The sequence below is a fragment of the Amphiura filiformis genome, chromosome 11 (assembly GCF_039555335.1).
Source record: "Amphiura filiformis chromosome 11, Afil_fr2py, whole genome shotgun sequence".
Lineage (NCBI taxonomy): Eukaryota > Metazoa > Echinodermata > Ophiuroidea > Amphilepidida > Amphiuridae > Amphiura > Amphiura filiformis.
In genome coordinates, this window is record NC_092638.1 from 64,521,050 (window position 1) to 64,535,903 (window position 14,854).

At 37.9% G+C, this 14,854-nt stretch overlaps 1 protein-coding gene across 1 annotated transcript in view; it reads left to right on the forward strand.

The window, feature by feature from the left end:
• The window catches only part of LOC140165148 (nucleoporin 88-like), a 33,980-nt gene extending 20,595 nt beyond the window's left edge, over positions 1-13,385 (forward strand). The window contains exons 8-14 of the mRNA XM_072188589.1: positions 15-219; positions 2,115-2,261; positions 3,628-3,750; positions 6,082-6,228; positions 7,656-7,782; positions 8,364-8,479; positions 11,575-13,385. Of these exons, the coding sequence (XP_072044690.1) occupies positions 15-219; positions 2,115-2,261; positions 3,628-3,750; positions 6,082-6,228; positions 7,656-7,782; positions 8,364-8,479; positions 11,575-11,638 (929 nt within the window). The 3' untranslated portion in view covers positions 11,639-13,385. The remainder of the gene's footprint in view (positions 1-14; positions 220-2,114; positions 2,262-3,627; positions 3,751-6,081; positions 6,229-7,655; positions 7,783-8,363; positions 8,480-11,574) is intronic.
• Positions 13,386-14,854: the final 1,469 nt, after the last annotated feature.

Consider the following 14,854-nt stretch of genomic DNA (forward strand, 5'->3'; position numbering starts at 1 on the left):
TTCTTATTTTGCAGGTGATGGTGAGGAAGAAGGTGAAGCAGCGCTTGGTGAAATCACAAGAGACCAAGCATGTACAGTGGCTCACATGGTGTGCACTAAACCATCAGGGGCAAGCTCTCCAGCTCCTGTATTAGGTCTTACTATCATAACAGATCAACTCCTTGGACCAACGTTTATGTGTCTTACACCTGAGATGGGATGTTATGTCAAGTCGCTAAGGTATGTAGCAATCACAAAATTTGGCCAGTGACAGGGGTTTTGGGTGAACTTTGATATGCTATGAAACCCAAAGGGGGACAGTGTTAGTATGTAATTCAAGTGATTTCTTCTCTAGTATATTGACAAAAAAAATTATATTGATCAAACACTGGTAGCAATTGAACAACACTATCAGTAGTTCTGTCGTGGCTAGAAAGTTTCCTTGAAGTCAACTGGTTACCTTTTGATGCTAGGTCATGCTAGCAAATTCTGATCGAATTTATCAACAATCACGTTTTCTGATCAATCAATGTATGTCGATGCGAATAAAGCCACTTGTTGTGACTGCTTAGAATGATGATTAGCTTCAAAAGATGTGGTGATTTAGAACACTTTATGGGAAATTTATTCCAGAGAAATAGCTCTTTTTCGTAGATGCTCCCTGTTTGGTATAAATTGTTTTGTACTTTATACCCATTTAGACCTGTAGACATTGGTGTCACCCAAACTGTTATCAGAAGAAGGAACAGACCCTATTGTATTTGGTACATTACTTACCCTGTTGTACTTTATACCCTTTTAGACCTGTAGACATTGGTGACCCACCCAAACTGTTATCAGAAGAAGGAACAGACCCTATTGTATTTCAGACATTACTTACCCTGTTGTACTTTATACACTTTTAGACCTGTAGACATTGGTGACCCACCCAAACTGTTATCAGAAGAAGGAACAGACCCTATTGTATTTCGTACATTACTTACCCTGTTGTACTTTATACCCTTTTAGACCTGTAGACATTGGTGACCCACCCAAACTGTTATCAGAAGAAGGAACAGACCCTATTGTATTTCGTACATTACTTACCCTGTTGTACTTTATACCCTTTTAGACCTGTAGACGTTGGTGACCCACCCAAACTGTTATCAGAAGAAGGAACAGACCCTATTGTATTTCGTACATTACTTACCCTGTTGTACTTTATACCCTTTTAGACCTGTAGATGTTGGGGAACCACCCAAACTGTTATCAGAAGAAGGAACAGACCCTATTGTATTTCGTACATTACTTACCCTGTTGTACTTTATACCCTTTTAGACCTGTAGACGTTGGTGACCCACCCAAACTGTTATCAGAAGAAGGAACAGACCCTATTGTATTTCGTACATTACTTACCCTGTTGTACTTTATACCCTTTTAGACCTGTAGATGTTGGGGAACCACCCAAACTGTTATCAGAAGAAGGAACAGACCCTATTGTATTTCGTACATTACTTACCCTGTTGTACTTTATACCCTTTTAGACCTGTAGATGTTGGGGAACCACCCAAACTGTTATCAGAAGAAGGAACAGACCCTATTGTATTTCGTACATACTTACCCTGTTGTACTTTATACCCTTTTAGACCTGTAGATGTTGGGGAACCACCCAAACTGTTATCAGAAGAAGGAACAGACCCTATTGTATTTCGTACATACTTACCCTGTTGTACTTTATACCCTTTTAGACCTGTAGATGTTGGGGAACCACCCAAACTGTTATCAGAAGAAGGAACAGACCCTATTGTATTTCGTACATACTTACCCTGTTGTACTTTATACCCTTTTAGACCTGTAGATGTTGGGGAACCACCCAAACTGTTATCAGAAGAAGGAACAGACCCTATTGTATTTCGTACATACTTACCCTGTTGTACTTTATACCCTTTTAGACCTGTAGATGTTGGTGAACCACCCAAACTGTTATCAGAAGAAGGAACAGACCCTATTGTATTTCGTACATACTTACCCTGTTGTACTTTATACCCTTTTAGACCTGTAGATGTTGGTGAACCACCCAAACTGTTATCAGAAGAAGGAACAGACCCTATTGTATTTCGTACATACTTACCCTGTTGTACTTTATACCCTTTTAGACCTGTAGATGTTGGTGAACCACCCAAACTGTTATCAGAAGAAGGAACAGACCCTGTTGTATCTCCAATGCGTCAACTCAACACAGAACCATTCCAGAGAGTCATACAAAGACTGCTTCACAGAACACAGTCCAATCCGGTGCTAAGGTTAGTAGATTAAGTAGTTAAGTAGTTATTAGTGTAATGGATAAGGGACAAACAAAAAGAATGATGAAGTCCTATACAGGTATCTTGGCTACATATACAGGTACCTACCGTTGATAATCGTTTATAGCACATGAAAAGAGATGGAAATTACAGAACACCATCCCATGGAAATCCCAACAGCATTATTGATGTTTAGTTGAAAACTTAAACCTATCAATACTTCACAAACTTTCCTCACATGATCAAACACTGCAATTTCAACATTACTCAAGACAATCCCGTATGCGCCTATATGCAAATTTGTATGGTAGTTTCATTCCTCCCCATCTGTAGCGAAACCAGAAGTGGATGGAAATAACATCAATAGTTGTATAAGTTTAACCTCCTCCCTTCATGAATCTTTTGGCTTGTTCCCAAACCAGTAAGGAGTTTAGGGCTCTTGCTGAAATTTCAAACAGGACAGAAGTAGGAAAGTGCCAGAAATCCCCTGACCATATGGGCAGTAAGCGCAGGGATTCCCTGCCCTGGCCTGTGTAAACAATGGATTGGGTTATAGTTGCCAGGATTTACATGTAGCTATACCATGGACAAAATAATCCTCCATCTAGGGAGGAGTGGGTATTCATGGTACTGTCCTGTGTATGCGCCCTTTATACTTGCATCAATTGCATACAAGAAGGTTGTTAGTGCATAATAATAACAAAGATTTTACAACCTTTTTACATTCAAGTCTTGTCATCTATGGATTAAGATTTATAAGGATTAGCAAGATCCATCTTCTGTATACTGTCACTGGGTAACCCTACCCATGGTTTCTTGACCCGTTCGCAGTATATGTTGATGGCTCACCAAGCTGGTCTATATTGTGTGTGTTTTAAGTATACAAAGTATAAAAAGGACTTGAATGAGTAATTTGTGATACTTCTGGCGAGATGTCACAAGACAATTTTGGAAATAAATTATATTGATATTATTCCGCAATGTTATAAGGCCCGTCGATTACGAGCTGATCAAACTATAGTTCACTTATGTACAATGAGCAGCTAATGGAGATTGTCTTTCAGCCGTTGAGCTATTACATTGTGACTTGGATTTGATGCACCCATACAAATCATGTACTGGATATTGAGTGTTCTAATGCATTTATATCATAAGGAATCATAAATACAGCAGGTATTGGAGATACGTCTTTCTGCTTCTAAGCCATTGATCCATGCCTGTGGTAATAGGTTTGAATGTAGGACTGTTCACTGAAATCATGTTGGACTTAAATTATGGAAAACTTTTGTAACATTTATATGTAATTGTTTTGATGAGTGTCCATGCTAAAGTCTTCCTTTTTCATTCGAACATTTTCATTTGACAGAGCTAGCAGTAAAACACACCTGAGTCTTGAAGAAAGTTTCCAGTTACTACAGAGAGCAACCAAGGTTCTAAGGGATGAATACATACAGAAGCAGGAATTGGCAAGAGAGGAAATAGAAAAACGGTGAGTAACAAGCATTTGTAGGTAGTACACCCTAAATTGGCAAAAAGGTATAAAAGATAACTATTTCTTTCTTTGTGTAAACAAATTGATATACATTGCAAGGCCCAACAATAAACTCTGCAATTTGGATGGAATTTCTCTGGAACAGGGCAAAGGCAGGCAGCAAATTCCCCATATCCAAGCAAACCACCCCTAGGGTATTATGGTTTCAGATTTTTATCTATTTTTGATTTGTATGACTCCGGTAAATAAAACTGAAACTATTCCTGTTGGATTTCATTTGTGAAAGAGGACAGGAATTTAAAAAGGTCAAAGATTTATACAGCAGAATTACATATGATTGATCATTGTACAAATTAAGGTTATACGGGATTTTGAAATTTTGTGTAGGCAAATTGGCTGCACGTAGCCACCTAAAATATTTTGTTTTTCAAAAAATAAACATGGCAGGCCTAAAAATCATACTTCATCTTAAAGTTGACACTCTAATGATTATTATTGTAATACTTTTAACGTCATAGCTCATACACAAATGTACTTTGTAAGTGTTTCAATTTGTGTTCAATTTCATGAGCATGAGGTTTTTTGGAAAAGAGGCCAGGAAAATATGGGGAGAGGGTCCGATTTCATTGCGATTTCGGATATGTGTTACAAACAAACCAATGAAATAATGTACCTATTTATTCTTTCGATAGGTCCTCCTGATTTGAAACAGTAAGCTTACATGTTCACAGAATGTCAATGAAAATGATGGGGTAAATGTCGTCTTTTTTGCAACAACAATATTAATTTAGTGTGCCAATATATTGACACAATTATTCCCTACATTATTTCTTTGAAGTATCAGCTAACACATGCATATCAACATTTTATGAATCAGTTACGGGAAACATGAAAAATAATTTATTTTATCTCAGCATATCAGGCCAAATGGTCCAAAAATGGAGTTTTGAGATATGCACACATTTAGTTTCAAGTACTCACATTTTCTGCTATTTCACAGTATCAATTCACAATCCCATAATATTCCAGGTGCAGTGCTCCTGTATTACTACTGATAATCCTTACTGCATGGGAAGTATCAATTGATTTTCACAAAACTTGCAGAAATTGACAAATTTCTGCCAAAACTTCCACACTATCTATATCATGTTCAAACCATGTGCTAAGTTGTTTACAATGCTAGTTAGTGTTGCCAGGGCCAAGGTGATAGTACTTATTTTATTGATTTTGTCTAGTATAGTGCTGGTTGAATACTCATGCTCCACTGTGCTTATGCTTCAGTGATTTTAGAAATCAAATGAAAATGATAGGGTTGCCAGTTCATGCACTGGAATAATAATCACTATAAGGGGGCACATCACTAAATAAATGTCCCATTGAAATACATGTGAAAATACAATAAAGTAACTAGGTGCATAATAAATATGAGTCCTGGGGGAGGGTAGAATGGGGGAGGGGGAGCAGTTTTTGGCAAACATTTACAGTGCATCTTTATAAGGCTTAGGAAACACTACAGAAACATTCAAATCTGCATCATCATGATATCTAGGCCATTTAAAGTTTTGGCAACATTGGCAAAGTTAGGCTGGCCGAGAGCAGGGCCAGGGGAGGATGACAGGAAATGTTGGCATACCTTTTAAAATCTAACACACGGGCCCCCCATGTATATTTGGGATTCCCCCTTCCAAAGAAAATGATAGCCCCTCACACCTTCTCTTTCTTCCATGAGTTACACCAAATGCGGAAGGATTTAGTGTAGTGTCCCCTTAAAACAAGAACTGTCTTTAAAAAGGAATTATTGCTGTGGGATATCTAGAGCAAATATTGATACACAAAAATAATTTAAAAAATACTTTGTTGGTACATTTTTTTCAATCTACATCTCTGAGATGTTTAATATATACATATACTTCATAAATAAAAATTAAAAAACAAAAGACAAGTTGAGTGGAATTTTCACCCTACGTAACCTTAAATTGTTTAAAATTACAAGGGGTTATGAGGTGCATTCCATAATTTCTTTACCAATGATCTTTCACAAAGGCCCTACTTTTTGTCAGCCATAGTAGCTCTTACAACTTTTAGTCAATTTTGTCAGGGATATTAAACAGGGGCATACCAAGAATTTGGGAAAACCAGGGTGGGGATGGAGGAGGGGGAGAATGCAGAATGCAAACAAACACATACCCTAAATCAAAGTTAACTGGTGCATGGCGAAAATATTAGGCAATATTATTTTGCCCTCCCATGAGTGACACATACACATGGCAGAGTTAATACTGTATACGTTTAATCTCTCTATTTTTCCAATTCTGATTTGTGTTTTAGGATGAAAATCTTGCGGCAACAGAAGGAGTTACAGCAGTCAGATCTGCAAGATAGTCAGCAGTTGGAAGAAGAAACAAAGGCAAAAGCTGAGGAGCTTGCCGATAGATATAGTGATGCAGAAGAAAAACAGGAAGAACTCATCAACAGGTATGGTATTCTTGGAGTAGGGGCAGTATATTTTTTGATATTTGTCATGTGTGTGGTATGTAAACACATCAACAAAAGTTTGGAAAGTTTTTTCAAGCATCTATATCTCGGATTATTTCTGACATTTTTATATCATGTGGCATATCAATGGATATAGCTGATTTATTCCCCTTTACAATGACAACAAATTTGAAACAATCACATTTTTCACCACATCTTGTGAATGTAGTGGGGTCTCAAACAGAATGTGCCAAATTGACCAGTTCATGTCAACATAGAGTGGTGTGTAAAAAAACATGATGTAGTGTAAGGCAAAAAGGTCCTGTATATGCCAGCAATGGTTTGTGAACTGCTGTTAATGTGCGGATAAGCCAAATTATCCATTGAATGCAATAACAGAGTATTTATTCAGTTCATTAGAATTTTTTTTTTTTAAAGCGCAGTGATTTATTGTGCGCTACGCACAGGCACAATGCCTAGACGTTGATCCACAAGCCTCAGCACACTTTACAGGTTGTCGCTAACCACTACGGCCCCACAGCATTCCATAAATCATTTAACAACAAATCAGGGACTTTGCTGCTACAAGAGCGCACACCTTAGACATTCCACAAATAACTATCGCAACCAGGATCAACTCCCCGAGTTTCGTACGGGTTAGAACGAGACAATTAGCAGTAAGTTCCTTGTCCAGGGGAATTTCAAGCTAACTTAATTTTTCTACAAGAGCATTACTAGGCACCGCCAGGGTTCGAACCCGCAACCTCTCGCACTATAGTCGAACGCCTTAACAATTGAGCTAACTTAAACTGTGGAGCAGATGACTACAAAATTTCTCCAGACACACCACGGTCCATAGCTAGTGATGCACTAGCATCTGGTTGTAAATAATTGTTGGTATCCCCCAACAGCTTCTGTACATAAGTCAGATAGCTTGTCCTTTGTTGCCCTGGTCCCCTTTTGCTATTTAATGGAATATAAAAAGCATATCTTCTATTTTGCTCCTCCACTGGCATCCTCAGGATGCTGGTAATACTGCAAGTACAGTGTGCATGGCTGTCCCTGTTTCCTCTTCCCATATGGTGGAATGTAAAGGGCATATTCTTTCATAAGCTTGTCATCTGTAAGATGCAGTATATGGCCAGTGGGGTGGTGTTGGTCGGGTTGTACATTGTTTTATTTGGAATCCAGTCCACACACTTGATGTTTAACATGATAACATGGTAGCAAGATTTAGCTAGGCATTAAAGTACATGTACCTATTGGATCCCAGTCAAGCTCACTAACAATTATCTAATAATTTCCATGCATCACTGTTATGGCATTGCTGTGTCTTAGTGCCAAGCATTGTAAGAAGAGCAGTTAGTTGATGTGGCTATGGATACATGTAATACATTCTAAACAAAGATGTTTATTTTATCTTTCAGAGTTTGGTCAGTGCTGCATGCCTTACAGAATCAGTTGCCTGTATTATCTGAAGCCGAACATGGTATGAACAAAGAGCTCACAGATATGCAGGAAAAACTCAAGCAGATGCAAGTTACTTTACAACAGGTAAAATGATGGGACTCACAGAATTATGTGAATCCTTATAGTCAGTCTTGTCTTAAGTTGAGAGTAACACCATTTTGGATTTTGCAGATTGAGCATATACACACACATAAAAGGTATTTATCCATACACTGGTGACACAATCATGTAAACAGACTAATGCAATTCTGCCACTGCAAAATCCAACATGACATTGCTTGAGATGAGACAGACTATAGTGAACAAATTGGAGAGGCTTTGAAACTAGCTTGTGTACTTGTATTGTTAAAAGAAAGAGCAGCATTTGGTTTGAGTAAGGTATGATCAGTTATGTGACTTGCTTAATGTCACATCACATTTTAAAATGATGAAATGAAAGTCCAATGTGGGAATTTACACACAAATATTATGTTAATACTTAAATGGAATAATGAATACATGAGACTTTCCTATAATTTCAGATAGATGATGGATGCATGTGAAGTGGCATAAAAATTACCATCATGTATATCACTTGTCTAAAAAGTGTACTTAGGTTTTGAGGGGGCATCTGCCAAGGTTTAACTTTTAACCGGTTTGGTTTTTGGTATCTTATCATTTTCCAGGTTAATCGCAAGCATGAGTATCAACAACAGCAAGCAAATCAGCAAAGTAAACAAGCATCTAGCCCAGCTCTGAGTCAATCACAACATAAACACCTGAAAACATTACTGAAAGAAGAGTAAGTTTACAGCAAATACCTGTTACAGTTTGTGGCAGAGACGAATGGCAGTTGTTTACATTTTGAGAGCGTGCACAGCGTAAACATGGAAGTGGGGTTCTGATTGGCTTATTCAATAATCTGACAATCATAACAATGGACCGATAATCTGATTGGCTGATACGTTGGTCAGGGCAGATCGGCACGCTTGAAGGGAACACAAAGCTCCGCATATGTTGCTCATTAACAGGGTGCTTGTGCCAATCTGTGCAAGCTTCCATTCTTCTCTGAAACCAAGTGTAGGGGACTTAAAGCCTTAATGTACAATCTTTTTCAATTTTATGAATCATTATGAAAGTTCCCAATACATTTGGACGCGAAAAACATTGGGAATTTGCAAAGAAACAACATCATAAACTTCACCTCTATCACTCAAAATATCTCACACTATTTGGATTAGGACGGCGAAAAGTGCGGCCTCAGAGTTAGTCTTCACGCAGCCAGTTTGTTACGCCTCCACATGTGGAGGGAGCGAGCCAAACTGGCTTCAGAGGAGACTACGATTTGTGATCGTTCTGACATATTATCCTAATCTAAAAATTATGATAATATGTCGGACCAACAGAAAATCATCCCGTTTTATTACAAATAGGGCGAATTTGACAGTTTGCTCATAGATTTAAGTTGGAACATGTGTAAGGATTACAAATATGCCAAAAGATAGGTTTTGAAAAAATAAAGGTATATTCTGATAAAAGATCGTACATTAAGGCTTTAATTTTGTCGAAATGTGATGGATTGAGCTATATAAAATCATATTGTTGAGGTTTCCTATAAGGAAGTAATACCAGATTACTATTACACTAGCTTCCAGAGAAGTGGTGCTCTGATCAACACTCCCGCCCTGTTAATGAGCGACATACGCAGGGCTCTGTGTTCCATTCATAAGTGCCGCTCTGCGCCAAAACTTCTTTGACGCGTAATCAGCCAATCAGATTACCAATCTGTTGTTATGATTGAATCAGCCAATCGGAAATCCACTTGTGTGTTTGCGTTGTGTACTCTTATCACAAGCAAGAGAGTACCATTTTTCTAAGAAAGCTACTGTAACTTCTCTATGCACTGAGTTGGGCAGCAACAATGTCTTTGCACTGCTATAAAGCAATAACTCCCTTGTCATTTGAAGCAATTCAAAGGTGCTGTATATTTATGTAATATTGAATGGCTTTGAGTGTGATACAAGAATATATTGCATGAGGTAGAACAAAAAATTGCACAAGTTACAGATGAGTGCAATTTTTTTGTATCAATTGCAATGGGCTATTACAGTTAAAATCCATATACCCCTATGGAAGACATAACCTTAATCTTCCACACAGGGAGTGTGAATTTTAAATGGGGTCACCCATTCAGGTATCTTCATTTGAAATTCACACTCCCTGTGTGGGAGATTAAGGTCATGTCTTCCATAAGAGTATGGATTTCAACTGGAATAGTCCAATATATTCTTGGTTCACACAAAAATCAGCCATTCAATGTATTTTTTTATCTGACTGACTTGGTAAAGATAAATTAAGTTTGACTGATTTAACCTATTGGGGCATGGTGGCCCAGTGGTACTGGTTCTGCCATAATCAGAGGGTTGCAGGTTCAAAGTCCGGTGGTGCTATTGTGTTGTGCCCCTAGACAAGACTTTTAACCTCTGTTGTCTCTCTCCACCCAGGTGTATAAATGGGTACCGGCTTATGCTGGGAAGGCAAACAAACTTGTTGTGCAGGAGGAGTAGTGACCCCCCCCACACACACAACAACATTATCTGGCCCAAAGTCACTTTGAAAAAGAGAAGGTCACTTTGGCATGTAAAAATCAGGGATGTGAGAGTTCCGCGTTTTCGCGAATTTCCGCGTTTTTAGCTTGCCTGCGTCGCGTTTTAATTATTCCCAAACGAAAAATCCGCGTTTTGCTTTTCCCCAGTGATTTATACATTATACGTTGTCCGTCCGTCTGTCTTCCATTAATTTAATGTATGAGACTTACGTTGCGTGTATTAAACCTGCATATGAGACTAATTTGCGAAAAGACGACCGCATGTATAGAGATCCGTGGTAGGATGTGTAGCATTGTGTAGTATCATATCATATGGCAGCGGTCATCGAACGTTGCCGTTGGGATCGATGTTTTGTTTACGTACGACGCCATTGCAGAATTGTTTCATGTGGGTTGTCGAATTGTACCATTTTCAATCGTAACCATCCATCTAAAGTGTGACAACATGTTTACTAAAAAGCACAAGGAATTAAGAGAGGATATATCATGGCTACCAGGATTGTAATTTTGTCGCGCAATACTCACATATGTGCAATGAAATATAGCTTTTAATCTTCTAATATTTATGATGAAATACGCACAAATACGGATGGTAGTAGGTAAGCTTTCTTTGCGTGCTTTGAACATAAACGGATACTTGTTTTTTTCCGCGTTTTTTGGAAAGCTCCACTCACACCCCTGAAAAATACAGGCTTTACCTTTACCTTTTTCGGACTTAACTTAGTGTGAGTGTGATACCGATTACAATATTTTCAAAATATTGTTGTCATCTTGGTACTTCAAAGATACTATAGTCCGTCAACTCAGAAGTACGAAGTACAAAGTAAATAGACCTCGGAAACTTGAGATATGAGAATAATTGTTTCAGTGCAATGCATACATGTGTAAATGCTTCTTTGGCGCGCCAACTGCTGTGCGATTTGTTCTTGCCGAGTGACCACGCTCTTTATGCATCACGTTTTTAACACGCAGTGCATGTGACGCAAAGCATTGACCCCCGATGCCACAGATTTGGTTTGTACTTCAAAGAGGACAAACTGTATGTGAAATGCATATTTATTGTACCACTCTGAAAGCTGATAAAAGTAATCAATAGTAATCTTAGTTTTGTCACTTTGGGGAGAAGCAAAAAAAACATGGAAGTGTTCATTGCACATCTTGTTTCTCTTTATCAAAGGTACGGTATGATATTTTTGATGATTTCTATAAATGTTAAATATCAATAGTGATAATAACATTACAGGGAATAATTCTGTATTTTTATTTCTATTTCTTTTCACCATTTCTAGAACGGATCGTATCACAGCACTCGTGTCGGAGGTAAAGAACTTATCTGTTGCCGTTGGACCATGATGCTGGATTTCCCGACCCGATGAGATCATGTGAAAAGTAATTAAGAGTACCCTCACTTGTGTGTAGGTCATATTTGGAATAAACACAAGAGGAAGGTAATGTGTGTGCCATAATTGTCATACAGTCTAGTTGGGGTAGTACCATATCACCATCTGGTCAGCCAGCGATTGTCCGGTGTCAGCCTGTCCAGGTTGCCTGCTCAATAAGACTGCATTGCTCACACCACCAAATTGATGTCCTATTTTTATGTGTTAAAAGAAGAATTTGTCATTTTCTCATCTATAGTTATAACTCCCTGGTGCATCCAACACATCGTTTTGCCAAAGGTTTATGATATATTCTACCCTATAACCGACAATTGCTTGGTAGTTATGCTATCCTACGGCCCTAAGGGCTCATGAAATTTTGTTACCAAAATCATCAATCTGTCCCTTTTATAATGCATTACTTGTTGATTTGCAAGTATTAAAGTCTTAGAAAGTATCATAAATGTGGACCAGTGTAAAATTAAAATCTTCAAATGGTTAAACATATCTAATATGTCAATTTTACGTTGGGAGTTCAAGCCCATAAAATTGACTGGACTTGTAGAACAGACCTAAGGGGTGTCAGTATGGCCCTTGATAATTTTGGGTTAGTTCAAACACTGCTTCAATTATACTCCTAGGCATATAGGAGAACAATGCAAAGAGTGCCCAATTGGTGGGCAATCTCAGAATTCTAAGGTCAAAGGTTAAAACCCACACCATATATTTTTGTCCCTCTGGTCATAATTGTACATGGAAAGTCCACTATGGGGTTTCAGACTCAAGGATTGGAATGACCATTGAAAATTTGGCCCTAGTCATACACTATAACTTATATTTAAGGTATATAGAGGAAGAATGCAAAGAGCGGGGCAAAGAGTGCTCAATTGGTGGGCACTCTTGGGCGATCTCAGAATTCTAAGGTCAAAATTCAAAAGTGCTAACTTTATTTTGTTAAAACCCACACCAAAATATCCCTCTGGTCATAATTTTACATGTGCAAGTCCACTATGGGGTAGTTGTTGTTTAAAGACCCATTCAGTGATCCCAGCACAAGTGTAAACATTTTTTTACTTTTTATAAATTGCTTAAAAGTGAAGGATAAGTCAAATTGTCATTTGGTATTTTTGAAATGAAGAATTTGGCAAAAAATGAAGAAAACAGCAGTATTGACGAAGTCGAAGTCCCATTCAAATACATGTAGCCAATTTATATACTGTCAGTATATAAATTACAGATTCATGTAAAATGTCTTATTTGTGACATGGGGGCCAAAGGCGGCAAATTCGAAACTGAGATAGAGGCAAAAATATGGAGTCAAAAAACAATAAAATACATAAGAAAATAGACATCAAAAAACTTCATAACTTTAGAACCAAGTATTCTAGACCTTTGGTGTTTTCAGTAAATGATAACCTATTGTATGTATAATGTAATAATTACAGTAACTCAATTTCCAAAAATGCCTCCTTTGGCCCCCATGGACCAGATCATGTCTTATTTTGTCTTAAATACACAGCTTTCAGCTGAACACTACCAGGCTATGTTAGCACATCTATGACAATAACAAAGGTACCAAAATCTGAATTTTGATTTTTATGATCGTCCAGATGAGCAAATCACTGAATAGGCCTTTAATTATAACTTTTTGTAGAACCTTCTTAGCATACAATGTTAGATATATTTTGGATAATATTAATAAAATATTGAAACACACACACATTGATGTATTGTTAATGAACATTAATTTTATTGAAACATGTTTTTATTTTAATTATGTACTTTGTTGTCGAGTCATGTAATCTTTATGTGCGTAAAATTATTTTGTTTTGTTTTGTCGCAAACACATAATTCAGAGCACTGTTTGTAAAAGTTGAGAACTAATTTATCATCCCCCTCGCCAAGTGTCCAAATTTAATTGAGATGTGTTACAGATAACCATGTGTTGTATTTCCAAATGGAAATATGTGCCCCAGGTATGATTTGTAGGGGGGCTTTTTTAGGCAATCCATGTGATGCAAAGATTTTTGGAAGTTTTTGGATCATATTTTTGGAGCATATTTTGGATGATACACTCTAAAAATGCATAGTAAAGCAGGTGCTATGTTCGCATCACATATAGTAAGACAATTTAAGGTTAGAAGTTGGGGTTCCCAAAAATCTGGCATGTGTAAAGGAAGGGGGCAAAGATATTTTGGCACATCAAAAGGAGCAAAGATTTTTGGGCACATTAAAAGGTGGGGGGGGTCAAGCAATTTTTAGCAGATCACACCCCTAACAAGAGAAACAGAAAAATGAAGAGATGGACATGTGACCTGCATCAATACTGATTGGCACAGGGTAGCAAGAAAGTCTTGTGGAAGTAGTCACTAGTGAAGTCTAGTACTACTACAGTAGTTCCTGATAAAGACCAAGTCAAACAAGGAGCATGGTTGAGGTAGTGAAGATTCACACTTTATGTCTTGGAGGAAGGAAAGAAATGGAGAAGTGGTTTTATATTCCGATCCTCGCATATATTAATTTGTGTTTCGCATTGTCTTACGCCCTGTTAGGGTGAAGCATATAGGCCGCCTCCTTCTTCATTATTTAATATATAATTGGCCGCTGAGACACAATGAGAGAGTTATCATGGGGACTTAAGTTGAGATTGCCCGAGTACCGACTGTGAACTCAGGTAGCACAGTGGTAAAGCTATGGACTGGTAATCCAGCGACCGGGGTTCAATCCCCGCTGAGTCCTGATTTTTTCTCTCTCAATATTTTCATATGCCAGTTTGCTCGAGCCCCAATCATGCCATTTAAATTATAATTTCTTGAGCTTGCATCGTTTTATTTTCCGATCCTCGCATATATTAATTTGTGTTTCGCATTGTCTTACGCCCTGCTAGGGTGAAGCATATAGGCCGCCTCCTTCTTCATTATTTAATTCTAAAATTGTTTAAATTTGGAATCAAAATGGGCCAACAGAACACAGAAGCAAGAAAGTCTTGTGGAAGTAGTGAAGTCTCTGTCTTGTACTACCACAGTAATGATCAAGACCAAGTCAAACATGCAGCATGAGTAAGGTGGTGAAGGTCAGATTTCATGTGTCAGAGGGAGGAAAGAAACAAGGTGTGGTAAGTTAAATATTTCTTCGTTTAGTTATGTTCCAAGTTTGTGTAATTCTGAAAATGTTTGGAATCAAAATGGTC